Here is a 19,627-nt window from a genome sequence, read left to right on the forward strand (position 1 = left end):
TAACTTCAAATACCTAACAGTCGCCATGACTGACAGTGTGACACGTATCAAGGCTCCTCTTCACGTTGGTCCAACGCCAACGCCAACGAGGGACGCAGCCATGCGGTAGAATGAGATAGCAATATCACTTGCTCCCTCTAACGCATAAATGCGTCCCTCGTTGGCGTTGGCGTTGGCCCAACGTGAAGAGGAGCCTTCACGTATCATAAAATAAATATTATTTAATATAGGTACCCCGCCCTATATTACCCAGTAGGTACTCTTTCCCGCTATTTAAACGCTGTGATTGGTCAAAAATCTTGCGCGGCATTGCAATAGGGATCATATCTCGTCGCATAATAATTGATTGTCATAAATGCTAATGTTACGCATAAAACTCTTTTCGCATATTTTTTCTCCAGCTGAAACAGAAAGTATTTTCTAAAATATTTTGCATAGGTTGTACCTAAAGAATAGGGTAGGTTAGGTTTGCGTTATAATTTTTCAGAAATGTTAATATTTCCAGCACAATAACAATTATGCGAAATGAGTTTTATGCGTAACATTACATTAGGACAATCGATTACTATGCAACCCAATATGGACCCATTGCAATATTTTAAGTTGTTAAGCTGCGAGCAGTAGAGTTCGCTCGCGCTCGCGGCACAATAATGCACGTGGGGTTCCTTTAAAAACGAACTAGATGTCTGGCAGGAGCTCAAAATTACAGCGAAACTTGTAATGGTTGGTATGGTGTTGCATCCGATTCGTAATACATGACGAACCTAAAACAATACAATACTTATTAATTTGGTAAAAAATGTCGTGAATGAATAACAAAAGAACCACTAAAAACTATATTAAGCTACCGATTACCTATTCTTTTCCATTTTCACATAGATGGCGCCATAGAAATAAAATACGACTAAAACTAGGTAAAATGGCGCTATCTACACTAGACTGAACATTTTATTTCGAATCAAGGAAATGTTGATTGTTACAACGGCAGAAATAGATAAAGCCTCAGACAAAAACGTGAATAGACTGACAGCCGAAACAGATGGTGCTCTCGGTAATGCGTCATGGTTTGTGGTATAAACTGAATTTTATAACTTCAACTTTTGACTATCACATCATAATAGGTACACGGAGCCCTACAGTGCCATATCGTTTAGCTATCAAATTCGATGCATGAAATGCCTTAGGCTTTACACAATAATAGATCTTTTTTTTTCGAATGCATTTTTACAAGAAGTTTTACTTCTTTATTATTTGGATTTGCTTGTCCAGCCAGTATAATGTCTACTAACTTCCTGTATGATTGCAAGGGCTATCATTTATTTAGCTTTTAATTTTTCTAAAAATTAATTATCAATTATAAAAACTCAGTATCTTTTAGGTATTTAAGAAAAAGTAAACAAATGATTTGTACATTTTCGGGTAGTTATCATTTATTGATTAACCAACCAAATACAAAACCTGGATCTGTCACTGAGCGACCTAACTTTAACCCACATTATTTGATCATGTAATGTTTTCATCTACCCTCAACTGGCTTAAAAAGCCACTTGAGGGTAGATTTTGTTTACTCTTTTTTAAATATCTAAAGATACAGACTATAAAATTCTACTCACCCTAGCATAACAACGCACACTGCATTAATGGCGGCGCTCAATAAATAAAAAGCGCCCGGAAAATCGTGTATTGTTAAATTGTAGAGTGTATTATATATCAACGGCGCTATGATCGGGCACACCGACTCCATAGTGCAGAGAAGCGCGAACACCTTCGCTATGTCCTCTAGCGGCACCATTTTTGACAAGAAAGATCGTATCAGCGGAGCCGATATGACTCTCACGAAAGACACTGATGTAACTGAAAAGATAAAAGTTTTATTGAACCAGACTCAAACTGTAGGGCTAAGATGGTTGGCTTTTTATCATTTGTCACCATGCCTGTCACGTTCTAACAAATAAGTAAGTGCGAAAGTGACGCATGACATGACAGGTGATAAAAAGGCGACCATGATACCGCTTCTGAACAAATTAAAGGCCTGATTTAAGTTGACATCAACCCAATGAAGTCTAGGGTGTTATAGAGTATAGACCCGGACCGCGGCCCTGTAAGTTTCGTTTGAAATGTACCCAAAACAAAATAATCTAGTAATTTAAACTTGAAATACTTACGATACATGTGCCATGTAGTTACTGCAAACGTCTTTATTAAGCAATCTATCACCGAAGAAATAAACGACACGATTGCCAGCGGCACATCCCCCAAGCCAAGGGCACGTTGAAAAATGTATATTCCCAAAATAGATCCCAAGAAGGCTATTAAAGTATTTGCCGCACTAAATAGAGTATATTCCTTCATCGCCCAATGTAACTTCTCTCTTGTATACAGGTAATCTAAGCTAGACGCCCCATAGAGTATAAAAATTGTAAATGTATTTGCTAGTGTGAGAAGGAATATCTTGGCTCTTCCGTGGTTCGGTCGGCGCTTAAAACATTCGGTCACCATTTCTTTGACTAGAAGAAAATCTAGGACAGAGCATAGTCCTCCCTGAAATGAAATCATTATTTTTAATAGAAGAATGTAATATGAATATCTATCGATATAATAGTTAAATTATTTAAAAAAAATGTTTTATTGCCAATGGATCTAACCCAAGGCGCAAATTAGGTAAAGATAATACTCGTAATAATCCTTACGAGAACATCGTCTTGATATTAAGAAATTTGTAATGGCAATCGTTAATAAGAAATTAAACAATATTCTAATAGAAAATACAAATAATTTCCAAATAAGTACCTGTATTGCCCCTGTTAAAGACTCAATTAAGCAAACATTCGTGAAAGCATACCCGGCTACATACAGAGCCGTTACGATAAGTAGTAAGTACACATTTCCCACGTAGCCGAGGATATAGGAACTCATTATAGAACCTACGATGCTCCCGGCTGATATCGCCGCCTCGACCACTGTCATTCTGAAAGGAAAATAAAGGTCTGAGAGTATGACACCCACCATTAATATTAACACACATTAGTTACCGAAATTGCGAAAGACATATCGTCAGGCGACAACCAAAATCGCAAAAAATAAAACCGGACAAGTGCGAGTCGGACTCGCCCACCGAGGGATCCGTATTTTTTAATATTTGTTGTTATAGCGGCAATTGAAATACATCATCTTTGAAAATTTCACGGTTCATGAGTGTAGCCTGGTGACAGACAGACAGACAGACGGACAGTGGAGTCTTAGTTGTAGGGTCCCGTTTTTACCCTTTGAGTACGGAACCCTAAAAACAACCTTGTTTGGATACAACCATACAGTTCAATATGGCTCTGAACTTGTGGTACCTAGTAATTAGTGAGTTTTAGTTGTCACCTGACGATATCGTAAGCGTCCACTGCTGGGCACATGCCTCCTCTCATCGTGGTAAAATATGATAGGTGTCGACTATTAGTCCTCACGCTAGATTCATTATTGGGATCGACGTACCATTTTTGTGTGTATAGGTATAGGACATAGGTATTATGTGCAGGTTTCTTCACGATGTTATACTTCACCGATAACCACACACCTTCCTTCCTTTTCCTTCACACAAGAAGTGGGGAGTAACATTTCAGAGCAGGAAAATTATCAAGGTTAAGCCCTCACTTTAGTGACGTACCACAGCTTCTGTTATATTTTGCTGGGGTTTTCTCCTTACAGAGGTTCAACGGCTATTTAATCTTACAGCTATTAATACACCGTTCCAACTACTATAGCGAGAATCGCCCTGCAAGAAAGAAACAAGCTATTCCAACGTGCGGTACGTTTTCAACGACTATAATTTAATAATATAATTCAACCTACATACGTCCTCCAGGCCTCGTCTTTTGCGAGAGAGGGCTTTGGCTAAAATCATTTCTCCCTTTCCGAGGTGGTAAGGTTTCCATGATGGTAAGGGACAAACGATTATTATCGGCTTGTCAACTTTAGTTAGTAAACGTTTATGAATAAGGGGGTAGAGTCCCCACTTTGGGACAGTGCGGGACTTCACATACACCTTTGCATTTCTTCGTGGATGTATGCAGGTTTCCTCACGTTTTCCTTCGCCGAAAACCTAGTGATAATATCAAATGATATTCCGTACATACGTCCCGAAAAAACTCATTGGTACGAGCCAAGATTTGAACCTGCGACCTCCGGATTGAAAGTCGGACATCAGATCCACTCTGCCACCACCGCCTTCGACGACGATGTAAGTATTTAAAATTCTTCACAATTCATGCATGACTCAGACAAGACATCCAGCTTGAGTTAAAAAATCATACCTATAGTCTGTATCTTTAGGTATTTAAATAAAAGTAAACAATTTGTACATTTTCGGGTAGTTAGGTATAACATTTACCGGTAAACCGACCAATTACAGAACCGCCTGGCTCAGTCTCTAAACTTTAACATGCTTTAACCTACAGTATTTGATCGTGTATTGTTTTCATCTAACCTCAACTGGCGTAATAACGAGTCATTTGAGGGTAGATTTTGTTTACTTTTATTTAAATAGGTACCTACCTAAAGATACAGAGTATAGTTAGACCACTCTGAGGCTCTCATCAACGATAAAATAAATGTACCTACTTTAAATAAGCAGAGCTGATAAGTGATAAAGAGAGATTAGGTATGTTATGTACGTATCCACACAATCTACAATCAGAGTACCCACACTTATTAAATCACAAAAACTATACCTTTAGGTCTACAGGTAAACTAAAACCGTTGGTAAGAATAAATTATCACGGTCATCTATTCGTTGAAGGTCTGGCCGCGTGAAGCTGATTTGTATTATCTTAAGTATAAATGTAATATATGATCTAGCATAGTCTTAATCTCAAAACTCAACTACCTTCTGCTAGAAAAACTGCTAGAAAAAATCACCGAGCAACGTCTTTACCAACCGCCTGAGATAAGTGGTAGACCTAAAATGGTAAGATTGTTAATCTTTCTCATAGCTATTTGTGCACAGGTATTGCATTTAATTACAACTTGCATACACTGCTTTTACAATAAAGCATACAGTCTACTGGCAGATGATCCCAAAACCAATGTTACATGTACAGTAGTCCACTGCGGCACACGGCCACGCCGCACATATATATCCATATGTACTAACATTATAAATGCGAAAGAATCTGTCTACTTAGGGGTCATCCATTAATTACGTCACACGTTTAGGGTAGGGAGGGGGTCAAGAAAATGTGACATATTGTGACATGGGGAAGGGGGGAGACACAAACTTTGTGACGTCACTTTAACTTCATCAGTAACCGAAAATTTATTTAAATTATTTAGTTCGCTGTACATTTAAATAACAAGTTTTTAAAACGAAAATAGTTTTTAATCGTTTAATTTTCTTTCCTAAGCAGTTTTGGGTTATAAAATTACTAATATTTATATCGTCAAACTAACTTAACTTAACTTAATATTAAGTACCTAAGTACGATTTGGCGATTTCGTAGAAAAAATGTGATGTCACACTAGGGGGGGGAGGGGTTTGCCAAATGTGACCAAGTGTGACAAGGGGGGGGGAGGGGTAAAAAAACCTAGAAATTGGTGTGACGTAATTAATGGATGACCCCTTAGTTTTAAACCAATTTCAAATAAATTTGGCAATTTTGTCATGTGGATTGTGGAAACCGTCACCCCTAGGTTGGGATGGATCCCGGATATCTGTCCGGGAATTCCGGGATCCATCCCAACCTGTAGGTACTTCGAAAATCGAAAGAAAAGGCGTGTGTGGCGTGTGCCTCAGTGGATTTTATCATGATAGAACGTAACAGCCTTTACTAATCTTGTTTACCTAAGTGATCTCGTGTCTGTCGTAGTAATGTCACTGATATAACAATATGCTCCTGTTATCAACACAGTGAATCCTCCTGTGAAGGAAAATGGAAGCACCACCAATATGAACCACCACGGGCCATAGTCATCCAACATACTGTACACCACTGTACACATTGATGTCACCGTTAAGCCTAGAAATAATTTTAGTTGGGATAAAATTAAGAGAAGAATTTACTGAACCGCCTGGCCCAGCAGAAGATTAGTCGGCGACAAACAAAAGTAAACCTTAATTGTATCAAATTAGAGTTGCAATCCCAGTAACGACGCATATCGCGAAACCACACAGAACGTACTTACGAGGTATTTACCGCCTCGCAACGCAAGGATATTGCCGCGCGAAGCAGGTCGGTCTGAGAGGATGTGCCTAGCTTGAGGCATTGTGGCCCCGCAAGCGTTAGCGCCGGACGTACTCGTAGGTATTTAAGCCATACCATACCTGTATGCCATATACACCACATGCAGCGCCCGAGGCATAGCAGAGGGGAATTACCTCGCAAGGCGGCTCAATCTATGTGGAGCCACCTATTACCGGCAAAGGGTGTCCACTTGTAGATTGTTTGATGAATCACTGCTAACAATAATAACCAAGAACAGGCGAGCAGGTATTGAAATTGCAACTGTAATGTCATACTATTAAGTGTCATGACTGATTGTCCTCAAAGTTTCCCTGTCAAGTGCCAACAGTTGGCCATTATCAGTTACATATAGCTAGCACAAGTACTGTGACACATGATGCATACAAAAAAGACTATATAAAATATTCTCAATAATAAGGCAAAAGATAAATACAGTGCGTGAGATCTTAGAAGAACCTTCGTAATTTAGTTAAAGACTTCGGTTATCGGCGGTAACGTACGAAGGTGATACTGCTGTTCTGCTTTCTTAATAGCTGATAAAACTTTTTGAAGTTATCGTAAAAAGTTAAGTGGACAATTAGCATCAACATAAAATAAACCCTAATCTAAAGGCTCTTAAATTAAATTTCGCTAGATAACTATATTGCGATTAGACTTATTGTCATAATTTAAATAAAATGGAATCAGAATTTGAATTTCGACCGGAGGTAAATTTGAAAACAGAATGTCATCTCACCATGTATCGCTTCTGGAAGAAATTATATAGAGCTGAGAATACCTATCGCATATTGGATTTTCTTCGATCATACAATCAGACGTGGCACGCACACGCATTAAAAGACGTATTATTACTGGGAGTGTCGATGGACGAATGAGTAGAGGGCGTGCACTCAGAAGATGGACAAATGTGGTCCAAGACGTTACCAGGACTTCACTCCAGGCAACTATACAAATGGCTGAAGATCGAACGGCCTGGAGAGCAGTGACAGAAAGAATAGCTCAATAAAGTCTTGAAGTTTATTAAAATATCTAGACACGCGGCAGCGTGTCAAGCCAAGTTCAAGCAAAGGAACTGGCTAGCCAGCGCCGAGTGTAATATTACACGAACCACTTGGTGCCACTTTTGACCCTTCTATAACTCAAAACATCTTTGACGTATACACATAAAACTACGTGTGTTTAATTATATCCATAAGGATATCTAGAAGCCCAAATTTCATGAAGCTAGCTCAAACGGTTATAAAGGTATGAAGGTCAAAAAGTCGTAAATTTTAAGACTGACTTATGACTTATAGTACCTAAACCTAACCTACTTCCAGATGACCTAGAAGGATGAAATTTGGAATCCAGCTTGGTTATTGTGTGTAACCGTAGGAAAAAATCTAAAAATAAAATAAAGTTAAAAATTAGGGGGGGTCCCCATACAAAAAATCCACTTTTTATTGGGACTGACATATAAGTACCTAAACCTAACCTACTTCCAGATGACCTAGAAGGATGAAATTTGGAATCCAGCTCGGTTATTGTGTGTAACCGTAGGAAAAAATCTAAAAATAAAATAAAGTTTAAAAATAGGGGGGGTCCCCATACAAAAATCCATTTTTTATTGGGACTGATATAAGTACCTAAACCTAACCTACTTCCAGATGACCTAGAAGGATGAAATTTGGAATCCAGCTTGGTTATTGTGTGTAACCGTAGGAAAAAATCTAAAAATAAAATGAAGTTAAAAATTAGGGGGGGTCCCCATACAAAAAAACCACTTTTTATTGGGACTGACATATAAGTACCTAAACCTAACCTACTTCCAGATGACCTAGAAGGATGAAATTTGGAATCCAGCTCGGTTATTGTGTGTAACCGTAGGAAAAAATCTAAAAATAAAATAAAGTTTAAAAATAGGGGGGGTCCCCATACAAAAATCCATTTTTTATTGGGACTGATATAAGTACCTAAACCTAACCTACTTCCAGATGACCTAGAAGGATGAAATTTGGAATCCAGCTCGGTTATTGTGTGTAAGCGTAGGAAAAAACCTAAAAATCAAAAAAAAGTTAAAAAATAGGGGGGGTCCCCATACAAAAAAATATTTTTTTATTGTAGCGTTGGAACCGTTACAAGCAGATATTTGAAACTACCCCAATATATGTATTATTATATTTGCTATATTAAAATAAAGTTTAGTCAAAAAATAAGTGGTGCCCCATACAAAAAACTTTTAATACGCTCTAAACAACCGGCCAACGGTGTGTCGTCGGCGGCGCGCGGTACCACATAATTATACAAAGAACAGAAGTAAAAACCATACAGCGGAAACACAAGAAAAAACATTAAATCTCAATACCTGCCTAGTTTTCTTTACAAAAAGTATTGATATCCCACCAAAAACATAAATGTAAAAAAGGAGAGCCAAGTTCAATACAAAAATTATGCTTGGCTGTGGGGCTCGCCGCAAAAAGAATGGAGATCTAAATGACTGCCACTGCCAAGTTCTATGCAAAATCCAAATATGTATTTATAGGAACAAAATAACATTATAAACAAGTATTAAACTCTATTTCTTTGCTTTATTGGATACCTATAACAATTGCTGTTATTTAAAAAAAATGTGAGATCTTAGAGTAGGTTAGATTTGGCTTGGCCAGGTTTTATCAGAATTACAATATATATAAAATGATTGATATAATGAAAACTGGCCAAGTCAAATCTAACCTACTTTAAGATCTCACATTTTTTTAAATAACAGCAATTGTTATAGGTATCCAATAAAGCAAAGAAATAGAGTTTAATACTTGTTTATAATGTTATTTTGTTCCTATAAATACATATTTGGATTTTGCATAGAACTTGGCAGTGGCAGTCATTTAGATCTCCATTCTTTTTGCGGCGAGCCCCACAGCCAAGCATAATTTTTGTATTGAACTTGGCTCTCCTTTTTTACATTTATGTTTTTGGTGGGATTTACAATTATCGCTCTTCTTAAGAGTGCTATTACATTTCGGGGTTGAGCGAGTTTAGGTATTTTACGCGCTGCGGCAGGCCGTGCGAGCTCAGTATGCCGATCCCTTCTACCACACTCGCACTACAATGATGGATCAAACATTCTTGATCCTTTGCGAAGCATATTGAAACCAATCATAACAACACTAACTGTACTTAACTTTTAAAGTCCTAAAACTGTTATTTGGTAGGTACGAAAATAATAAATTCAGTGCAAATGTACATAGGGGCTGTTCATAAATTACGTCATCTATTTTTGACTATTTTTGACCCCCCCATCCCTCTAATCATCCAAAAATCATGCTTCGGATGACTCTGTTTCCTCCTACGTCATGCTACCATCATCCGATGTCCAGACCCCCCCCCCCTCCTCCCATTTGAAACGACGTAATTTATGAATAGCACCATACTCGTACTTATGAAGGTATATTACTCGAAAGAAATTATAGGTACTCGCTTATTTACATGTTTCGTCATTGCATTTGGTACCTATAGGTTGTAAAGTTTGTATCAACGAGGGTTTAAAAACGAACTGGTACTGAGGATCTGATGATAATGATGATGATCAAGGTGGTCACGGATACCAATCAACCATGTAGTAACATGATTAGGCTCGTTTGATTCGTCTCAACAAGATCTTTGACACTGAAGATACACAGGGTCTGATGATGGAGCTGGAAGGTGGCCACGGGTACCAGTCTATCATGTAACTAAACCACTTCGTGTTTGGGCTCGTTTGATTCCTCTCAACAAGATCTTTGACACAAGACAGTACTCAGGGTCTGATGATGGAGCTGGAAGGTGGTCACCGGTACCAATCAACCATGCAACTAAACCACTTCATGTTTAGGCTCGTTTGATTAGTCTCAACAAGATCTTTGACACTAGGTGTTACTCAGAATGATGATGGAGCTGGAAGGTGGTCACCGGTACCAATCAACCATGCAACTAAACCACTTCGTGTTTAGGCTCGTTTGATTCATCTCAACAAGATCTTAGACACTAGATGATGAACCAAACACGAAGCCCAAACACGAAGCCCAAACACGAAGCCCAAACACGAAGTGGTTCAGTTACATGGTAGACTGGTACCACCATTCGTGGCCACCTTCCAGCTCCATCATCAGATCCTGAGTACTATCTTGTGTCCAAGGTCTTGTTGAGACGAATCAAACGAGCCCAAACATGAAGTGGTTTAGTTACATGATAGACAGGTACCCGTCGCCACCTTCGAGCTCCATCATCAGACCCTGAGTACTATCTTGTGTCAAAGATCTTGTTGAAACGAATCAAACGAGCCCAAACACGAAGTGGTTTAGTTGCATGGTTGATTGGTACCGGTGACCACCTTCCGGTTCCATCATCAGACCCTGAGTACTATCTTGTGTTAAAGATCTTGTTGAGATGAATCAAACGAGCCCAAACACGAAGTGGTTTAGTTGCATGGTTAATTGGTACCGGTGACCACCTTCCGGCTCCATCATCAGACCCCGAGCACTGTCTTGTGTCAAAGATCTTGTTGAGACGAATTAAACGAGCCTAAACACGAAGTGGTTTAGTTGCATGGTTGATTGGTACTGGTGACCACCTTCCGGCTCCATCATCAGACCCTGAGTACTATCTTGTGTCAAAGATCTTGTTGAGACGAATCAAACGAGCCTAAACACGAAGTGGTTTAGTTGCATGGTTGATTGGTACCGGTGAGCACCTTCCGGCTCCATCATCAGACCCTGAGTACTATCATGAGTCAAATAAATACATATAGAATGTCAGGTCGTTTCAAATATTTTTAATCCTGTCCGGTAGTTTGTTAAACTGTACCATTATAAATTATAATACTATAAAAACAGTGCTAGGATCAAAGTCTCTCGTTGCGGTTTTCACGCACACAGTATAGCGTTTTACACGGCGCCCGCCGCACACAATGATAAAAAACCTCGTCGTCGCCGTTGAAAATGTGCGGAGCCGACCGACACACGTCCTGCCTCTACAAGCTTCGCCGCGGCACTGAGCTGGCGCAGCGCGCGTCATCGGTAATATAGAGTAGTTTTCAAAAAATTGCCAAAAAATTATAGTAGAATTTTATAAACACTAATGTATACCAATAGTATAAGCAAACGTTGCAGATTGCTTGAGTATGAAAATGACTTCGATATTAAGTAGATTTTCGTAGGAATTGACACTTGTTTCGGAGAGAAAATTGAGTTCGTTTTACTTTGATTTTCTCTTTCTCAAAGGTATGTAGGACAAATATCGTTTGATATGCCTAAAGTACAGGTTATTAGTAATACAAAATAGCCAGGTTTAGCAGAGTAAACTTCTCAACATTTCCAAATAAGAGCTTGCCATTCAGTGCTTCACGAGGTTTTTCGGAAACGACCATCAGAAAAAAAATCATTACTAATTCAATAAGTCCTTTTTCTAATATTTACAACGATATTTAAAAAGATAAGAAGATGCTTTTACTGGAACAAGTACTCATTGTGTCTAATAATGAGCACAAAGTCCTGAATTTCGTCGACTAGTATCATCAATTTTGCATTATTTCGACTTTTCTTGTAAGAGCGCTCTTAAAAGTTGCCGCTTCCTTCACAAAATATTTATAAACATTATATACAATTTCACGCGATTGACTATTTACAGATATACCCTTTTAAACGTGTCTCCATTAATAGTACATTATTGTCGAGGCTCGGAAGTAGCTACTTGCAGGCTGAGGATTCGTTTTAAACGGACGACCTTGGGAGTCCGTTTAATTGAATCCGAAGCCAGCAAGTAGCCTTCCAGCCGAGTCATATATAGTGCTTTTCTCAAAAATGGTGCAAGAAATATAAATATCATAGAAATATTTTACAAAAGCAACGTTCTTCCGTATATATTTTCACAGAGAAAAGCCGTTGCCGCCTTTTTATTTTTTTAATAAAAAAATAGAAGTGTATTTTTCTGCCAAAAATACGCCAACCTATTTGAGACACCTAAATAGTCGCGGTACTAATCATCTGTTTGGCTGTTTATTGGGCCTGTGCCTTCATTTGATATGGCCATTTCAACTTTTAAAAAGTTTGGAACTCGACAAATAATGGAATTTGTATGCAACATTGCAGTCCCAAAATCGAGACTGCAATGTTTTTAACTTTTTAATTTTTTACTAACCATAAACTACGCGCTTCGCGACCGATTTTTTAGACGGCAAAGTCGACTTTGCCGTCCATTTTTGAGAAAAATCAATTTAAAAAATATCTAATGAAATAATAACGAATATATTATGGTGGTATTAACTGCTCTATATAGTTCAAGACAATAAAAACGACTGCACTCTTTGGGTGTTGGACTGCCACTAATTCGTCAACCAAAGTAATTGAAACTGTCATTTTATATTACACGATTACGTCCGATTATAGCCGAGACCCGAAGGTTCTTCTAAGATCTCACGGACTGTAGGTAGTTTTCCTCACATTCATACTATGTTTTGGTATGCATCCTATGCCATTAATTTGTGAACACTTCAATTATTACCACCATACATTAGGTATTAGTAAATAAATATTGAGTCTTAATATAACATAAACATATTAATATGTGTTATTGTCACACATACTCTGACAAACTACATTTGGACAACACAGGAATACCGGATCAAATATAGGTGCCATCCTAACTTTGTTTAGTACTAACATTATTGTATTACCTATTATGTACAACATAGTAAATCAAGTATAACCTGAATTCATCTCTGGGGCTTCAGTTTTCTACATGTCAAAATTGGCTAAAATTTGTTAGTATTATAAATCCCAGAATAAATTAGTTAACCCACATTTACTCATATATTTATTTATAGATACAGTTTACAATCTGGATCTATATTTTTCCAGAAATCCAGATTCCAAACAAATTAAATATCCACCATACAATCTACACCATAACATCAAATTGCTCTAACATGGCTAAAACTAGATTATAAAGCCCAATGACTCAACAACACTACTCCCAGGCTCTACCAATAGTTATGTTCAGCTTTGTATTACTTCTTATCATCAGGTGACAACCAAAACTCACTAATTACTATCACAAGTTAACAGCCATAGTGAACCATATTGTTACCTAAATAAGGTTGATTTTTATTTAATATTCTTTTAGGAATTAGTGAGTTTTGGTTGTCACCTGATGATCACCAGTTGCAAGTATCAACTGGATACACTAGTATGCCTGGCATATTAGTGTATGGCATATTATGCCATAATAAAATGGGTGTGTGGTCTTAATGAATCTGTAGTGTTTGCCACTGTCATAAGTAGAGATGCCCCGAATAGTGAATTTGGCCAAATACCGAATACCGAATATTCGGCCCCTCTCAGCCGAATACCGAATATTCGGCGACCGAATATTCGGCATGACATGTGAACATTTTGACTCACAATTATTATGAAAATTGTTCACCAACAAAGCACAATGTTTGCTAAGATATATTTTTATGTTGAACAGAATTAATAAATGTAGTTAGAGTCAATCAAATCAGACCCATGATAAAAACAAAATACTTATTTTGCAATCAACAAATGCTCAAAAACGTGTCTTCGTATTTGACTACTTTCCAAGAATACATTTTAAATATTAAATATGTATAATTTTTCTTTTTAGGTAGGTGCAACAGATATTCGGTATTCGGCCGAATACCGAATATTCGGCAAAATGGCCGAATACCGAATAGTTGCCGAATATTTGTGGCATCTCTAGTCATAAGATTAAGCTTGGAGACACACTTGACTGTATTAGCAATTATTTTTCATTCTTAGCCAGCAAAGATACTTTCATTCTTCCTTTCCAGTTTGAACCATATTAGTGTTGCCAGTATATTATAAAACTTCATATGAAAGCAGATATATTTGAGGAAACGGGTTATTACTTACCAAGCAATGGCCAGACAACTAACGGTTTCCGGCCATGAGTATCTGACCATACACCTAGAAATAGTGAGAGGACAGCGGGAACTAGGGCCTCTATGACTGTCCTCACCATTGAAATAAATGTTGCATATTTCTGGACTTCCTCCTCCAGCTTGCGAGTGTCATTTGTTTTGTCTGGTAGTAGAAATCCTTTGCATTCGTCTTTAGTATAGTTAAGAGTATGTACGCAAGTACGATATAATAGAATGTTATTAATAGCAGTGCCTATAAAAAGAAAAATAATGTTATTCATAAAGCGCACATTAATTAATTTAATTCGTTCCTACGTGATGACTTGGTAAATAAAACCAGTAATACCTGAAAGAGCTATGCCCATTAATGTTAAGAATAAAGGCACTTCCATCGTAATCTTAAATGGTCTACCAGGTAGCTCACTAATGGTATTTGTAGTTCCACTGGTCTCCAACTCATTATCACTAATTGTTTCATTATTATTAGACATTGTTTTTAAAGGAACAATAAATGTACGTAATTACTAATGTTATCTAATTTATGGCGTATCATCAATCATCACAGTGATTATTTGCCTTGGTTCATAAGTCAAATTGACAGAAAAGTCAGTCAGTAAACAAAACAAATCTCTCCCACAGAGTGTAATGCCGGCTACATACGTAACGATAAATCGTTGCGATAAAACCGGTGCAGTCCAACCAAAGAATATAATACTCACTAGGAGAAGAACGGTAACTCCATACAAAAAAATGTCCCCAACCGTTTATACGTTTATACTACTGGCGCCCTCGATGTGTACCAATGGAACTAAAGTTGACAACCGGTTTAGCCTGGCGGGTATTGGTATTATAGGTAGGTAATTATGTTGATAAACATATTTGTTATCTTCGTATCACGAAATACATGAAAGATGCAAATATTACCCCTTGATTGTGGTATTATCTATTGATTTAAACAAAAGGCATATTTATGTTTATAACATTGTATTATGTTTTACATATAGAAATATACACTGAAAATTAAACCCTGACAACTTAATAAAAATAGACATTAATAAAGCGCATTCACAAAGTTTTCAGTATCATACAAATAACATTAGGCATGCCTACCTATTACACTTTACACACAGATACACTACACTTTACACACGGCATTTTACACAGATTTCTAACTTGTATTCATTCATACATTTCTTCACGGTTAATTAATACGCTTTCCAGATGCGTTATGACTCGGTTCCTTCTAAACCCACTAAAGCTGTATAAATTTCACTCTGGCTGCTTCAACAGCCGTTGCTCCGCATTTAGCACATTTTCTATGTGTATTGCTGTAATCTATGTAGGTACAGACTTACAGTCTTAAGTGGTTGTACCGCTACGTTGTATTTATTATTTAAAGATTTAATAAATAAAATTTTCGTTATGAACTTTAACCACAGCAGTTGGACAGAGTCATTGACAAATATATTTTTTTATTATGGTGGGTAGACGTACCTACCCTCCATATATTTTATGAATATTGATAAAGACAGTTGGAAGCAAATATTCATTATAAAACTTAATCGCGTGTAATTAAGTTTTAAGCGTTTTAAGTCCCGTTTTATGATTAATTATGTATAAAATTCGTGATAATTTAAATCAGAGTTGGGAGCAATGTTGCTGTAGAAAAATGTTTTTATTTTTATTACTCGCAACTTTTTCTCGGAGGCCAACGCACACATAGAAGCTTCAGGCGCACACATGCGCAATTATTTGGGGACATAACTTTCTTAGGAAGTGAACAGGCCTTGAGTCCAACTGTGCAGATAAATCGAACCGTGTGTATGACAAATCGTTACGATAATCGACAACGATTTGTTTGATTTGTAGCCGGCATAATTCTTCCAAATACTTGCACACGACGCATGTATCTAGTCTAGGGAACTTGCACAGTAGTGTGAATAATTTTTTTTCGGATAAAACTGGTTGGTTTGTACTTCACTGACGCGTGAAAAGTTCTCTCCAGTTCTCTCATTGTCTATGCATTTTGGCTATGGTATAGAAAGCTTCAATAAAAAAAAATAGGCGAGCGTTTTAGACAAAATTATTATTTTAACAATTTTGCTCAATCGTAACTCTTATGTATTTGTAACTGGTTAAAGCAAAAAATCCTCAAGATCGAATTTAAACAAGGTACGTTAACAGTATACTTAAAAGAAAATCTTAAATCATAAGCCGCACCAAATGTCAATCGACAGATTTTTGATGAGTCGTCCTCAATGCCTGTCATCATAACCACATCCGCCGTCGGTCTAGAAGTTTTACTGTTATTTTTATAACCATCGGTGTTAAAATCGTTGCTAACTAATTTTACTTTAAAAGGTTATTAATTTATTATGTTTTAGTGCTGAAGCCTACATGTTTTACATCGATTTCACCGTTTAGTGTACGAGACGGCCTATTTTTAGATCGGCTTTTTTTCTTAAGTAAATTTATGTTCCGACATAACTTGTGTGTTTTTGTTGCAGGGTGTAATACCGGACCTGAAAGATGGCAGTAAACGTATATTCAACTAACGTGACTTCGGAGAATCTGTCTCGACATGACATGTTGGCGTGGGTGAACGACTGCCTGCAGTCCAGCTTCGCCAAGATCGAGGAGCTGTGTACAGGCGCCGCGTACTGCCAATTCATGGACATGCTCTTCCCCGGCAGCGTGCCCATGAAGCGCATTAAATTCAAAACGAATCTAGAACATGAGTACATACAAAACTTCAAAATTTTACAAGCAGGCTTCAAAAAAATGCAAGTGGACAAGGTAAGTTTTCTTTTTCTTTCTCCGAAGTTTTACATTATGTCGTCACAATAAAGTATAAAATAATTACCAATTAACTGTATTTTTTCAACCTACTAGTAGGCTACTTTCTCTTTTATGACAGGTATTTTACAGAAGTGGTTTTTAAATATACAGTCAAACCTGTATAAGCGAGAGCTCAAGGGGCCACAATATTTTTCTCGCTCATAGAGGTTTTTCTCTAATCCGAGTTTCTCACTCTTAGAGGTAAGGGATCGAGAATTCTTGCTTAGGCGGGTTTGAAAAATAAGTCGCAGTGATTATGCTCTATCACTAAAATTACTTATTTGATACAGCTAAGTATAGGTTATATTATTTATTTATGGAAACCAAATTTACTGTGAATTTGTTGTGATTTCCCACTCTCAAAAGTGATTGTAATTTTCACCATCAACACTTATTTTTCATTTAGACATTCCTAGAATGTGTTCAACCATTCTACTTACACAATCAATACGTAGGTACTGAGCAAATTTGATAGAAAATAATGGTTCACGACCCACATTTGTTTTTCTCAAAATGATCAAAAACAATGACCTAAGAGACAAACCGTTTTTTACAAACAATAAAAAAATGGTCAGAGGCCCCATGTGCGCCTTAGTTCCACGAAAATTAGAAAGTATCAAAAATAAAGGATAATAATTACTCGCGGGATTGTCCCTTATAGAGGCAAATGGGAGAAACACTCTGGTACAGAGGTTCGCACGGGACAAACAACTCTCTCTTAAAGAGGTTTGTATCTTTCACTTATAGATGTAATCTAGGCCAAAAATGATGGGACCTTAAAATTACTCTCGCTAATAGAGGTTTCTCGTTTACCCAGTTCTTCCATATCCAGGTTTGACTGTATTATTGATTAATTCAGTAATGAACACATTATCTAAGTATATTGTAATTGCAATTTGCATCTTTTCAATGAATGTTTGATAAATGATGGGGCAAAAATATGCAAGCGATAAATAATAACATGTGAATCATTGTTGATAATTGACATATTTGTCTTATGATTCAATCAAATCTGTCATTGTAATGAAGATTTTTAACTGATGACAATATTTTTATTTTTTTGATGAGCACTACATAGTGATTACATTATCAGCAACTACATAGTAAAAATAATCTACACCATATAAGGCTCCCAGCCTTATGTGGTGTGGATTATTTTTACTTGGCACAAAAGTACTGTCTCGAGCCTCACAGTGGTTAAGGCTGCTGCTGATTATCAGTGCTTGTCATGGGGTTAAGTAAAACTCTAGTAATGTTAATTATGCTGTGATGCTGTTCAAAATTAATTAAGGATTAGGTATTTATTTTAAGTAAGTATATATATCAATTAATTTTTTTCTCATGGCCTGTCACAACCTCTCCTCACACTCAAAAGTTTAGTAAGAACAGGATCAAAACCTAGGTCATAAGAGAGCACTGTTTTTAAGACCACTCATTTTATAGGTAATCCCCGTGGACAAGCTGATCAAAGGGAGGTTTCAAGACAACTTTGAGTTCTTGCAGTGGTTTAAAAAGTTTTTTGATGCAAACTATGACGGACGCGAGTATGACGCATTCGAAGCGCGAGGCGGCATTATGATCGGGTCGGGCGCGTGCGAGTCGGGCGTGCCCCTGTGCGCCGGCGCGCTCGCGCCTGCGCCCGCGCCCGCTCAGCGCGTTCGCCGCGCCGCGCCGCCCTCCGGCAGTACGTCCCACGACTCATGCACTATCCACCACTGACCACTCATGCATACTCAGAAACGTTGTCCGTTATCAGTAACACGATTAACTTTCTGAGTGTGTCCTGAGCGCCTCATCCCGGCCTCGGCCACCACTGTAGTTTGCGTCGTCATTTTATTTTACTTTCCTCTTTTTTTCTTTTGTAGATAGTACCCATTGACAAACTGGTGAAGGGTCGTTTCCAGGATAACTTTGAGTTTTTGCAATGGTTCAAGAAATTCTTTGATGCCAACTACGGAGGCACGGATTATGACGCGCTGGCCGCCCGGGAGGGACTCCCGATGGGGCACGGGGGCGCCTCGGCGCCGCGCGGGGGCCCCAAGAAGCCCGTGGCGCCCGTCGCCAGGGTGCCGGCCAGACCCCAAACCAGTACTATTTTGTTTTCTTTATTACGCTTTAGTTTTGCTTCACTCGTCAATGACATTCATAAAACAAATGATCAATCTCGATTGTTAAAATATTAGTCTATTTACGTATATGAACCATTGCATTTATATAATTGTCAAAAATATATTATTTTATTATCATTTTACTTATACTTGAAACGAAAAATAATATATTTAATGGGTATTTAGTATACTTATCCTTAATTCTGTTCTCTATTATTAATATCACATTTTTCAAAATTGCATGATCCTCACATAATTATTTAATTTATTACAACTGTGTAAATATGCACGGAGGTAATGTATTTCATTCTGACTAATATATTCAGTATTTTTATTGTATATATGATTAATTACATGCAAATGATATATTATTTGAAATATCATGTACATATATACAATTTATATTTAAACTTTGCATTAATAACAAAAAATTTATGATCAGTAGTAAGTAAATACACAGCATAAACATATGCCAAATCAGTTTTTGTTAATCACCCTTTTCTTATGTTTATGGCTATCATAAAATTATGATCCAATCT

General features: G+C 37.4%; 2 protein-coding genes across 5 annotated transcripts in view; one reads left to right on the forward strand and one right to left on the reverse strand.

Moving 5' to 3' along the window:
• The window catches only part of LOC134671946 (microtubule-associated protein RP/EB family member 1), a 186,975-nt gene that overhangs the window by 35,505 nt on the left and 131,843 nt on the right, over positions 1 to 19,627 (forward strand). The window contains exons 2-4 of one of the 4 annotated variants that reach the window (XM_063529824.1): positions 16,291 to 16,314; positions 16,650 to 16,938; positions 18,424 to 18,664. In XM_063529824.1, the coding sequence (XP_063385894.1) occupies positions 16,672 to 16,938; positions 18,424 to 18,664 (508 nt within the window). In that variant the 5' untranslated portion in view covers positions 16,291 to 16,314; positions 16,650 to 16,671. Of the gene's footprint in view, positions 1 to 16,181; positions 16,315 to 16,397; positions 16,504 to 16,649; positions 16,939 to 18,423; positions 18,665 to 18,845; positions 19,069 to 19,627 lie in introns of those variants that run through there. The other 3 variants (XR_010099287.1, XM_063529826.1, XM_063529825.1) reach the window with 3 other exon arrangements.
• On the reverse strand, positions 203 to 14,714 carry LOC134671938 (probable peptidoglycan muropeptide transporter SLC46). Its single transcript, XM_063529810.1, has 7 exons — positions 14,489 to 14,714; positions 14,135 to 14,395; positions 5,828 to 6,002; positions 2,791 to 2,968; positions 2,166 to 2,541; positions 1,614 to 1,854; positions 203 to 764 (listed from the first exon to the last, which is right to left on the reverse strand). Exons 1-7 carry the CDS (start codon positions 14,631 to 14,633, stop codon positions 704 to 706), a joined length of 1,437 nt encoding a protein of 478 aa, XP_063385880.1. The 5' UTR covers positions 14,634 to 14,714; the 3' UTR covers positions 203 to 703.

Source organism: Cydia fagiglandana, chromosome 16 (genome assembly GCF_963556715.1).
Source record: "Cydia fagiglandana chromosome 16, ilCydFagi1.1, whole genome shotgun sequence".
NCBI classification, from domain to species: domain Eukaryota; kingdom Metazoa; phylum Arthropoda; class Insecta; order Lepidoptera; family Tortricidae; genus Cydia; species Cydia fagiglandana.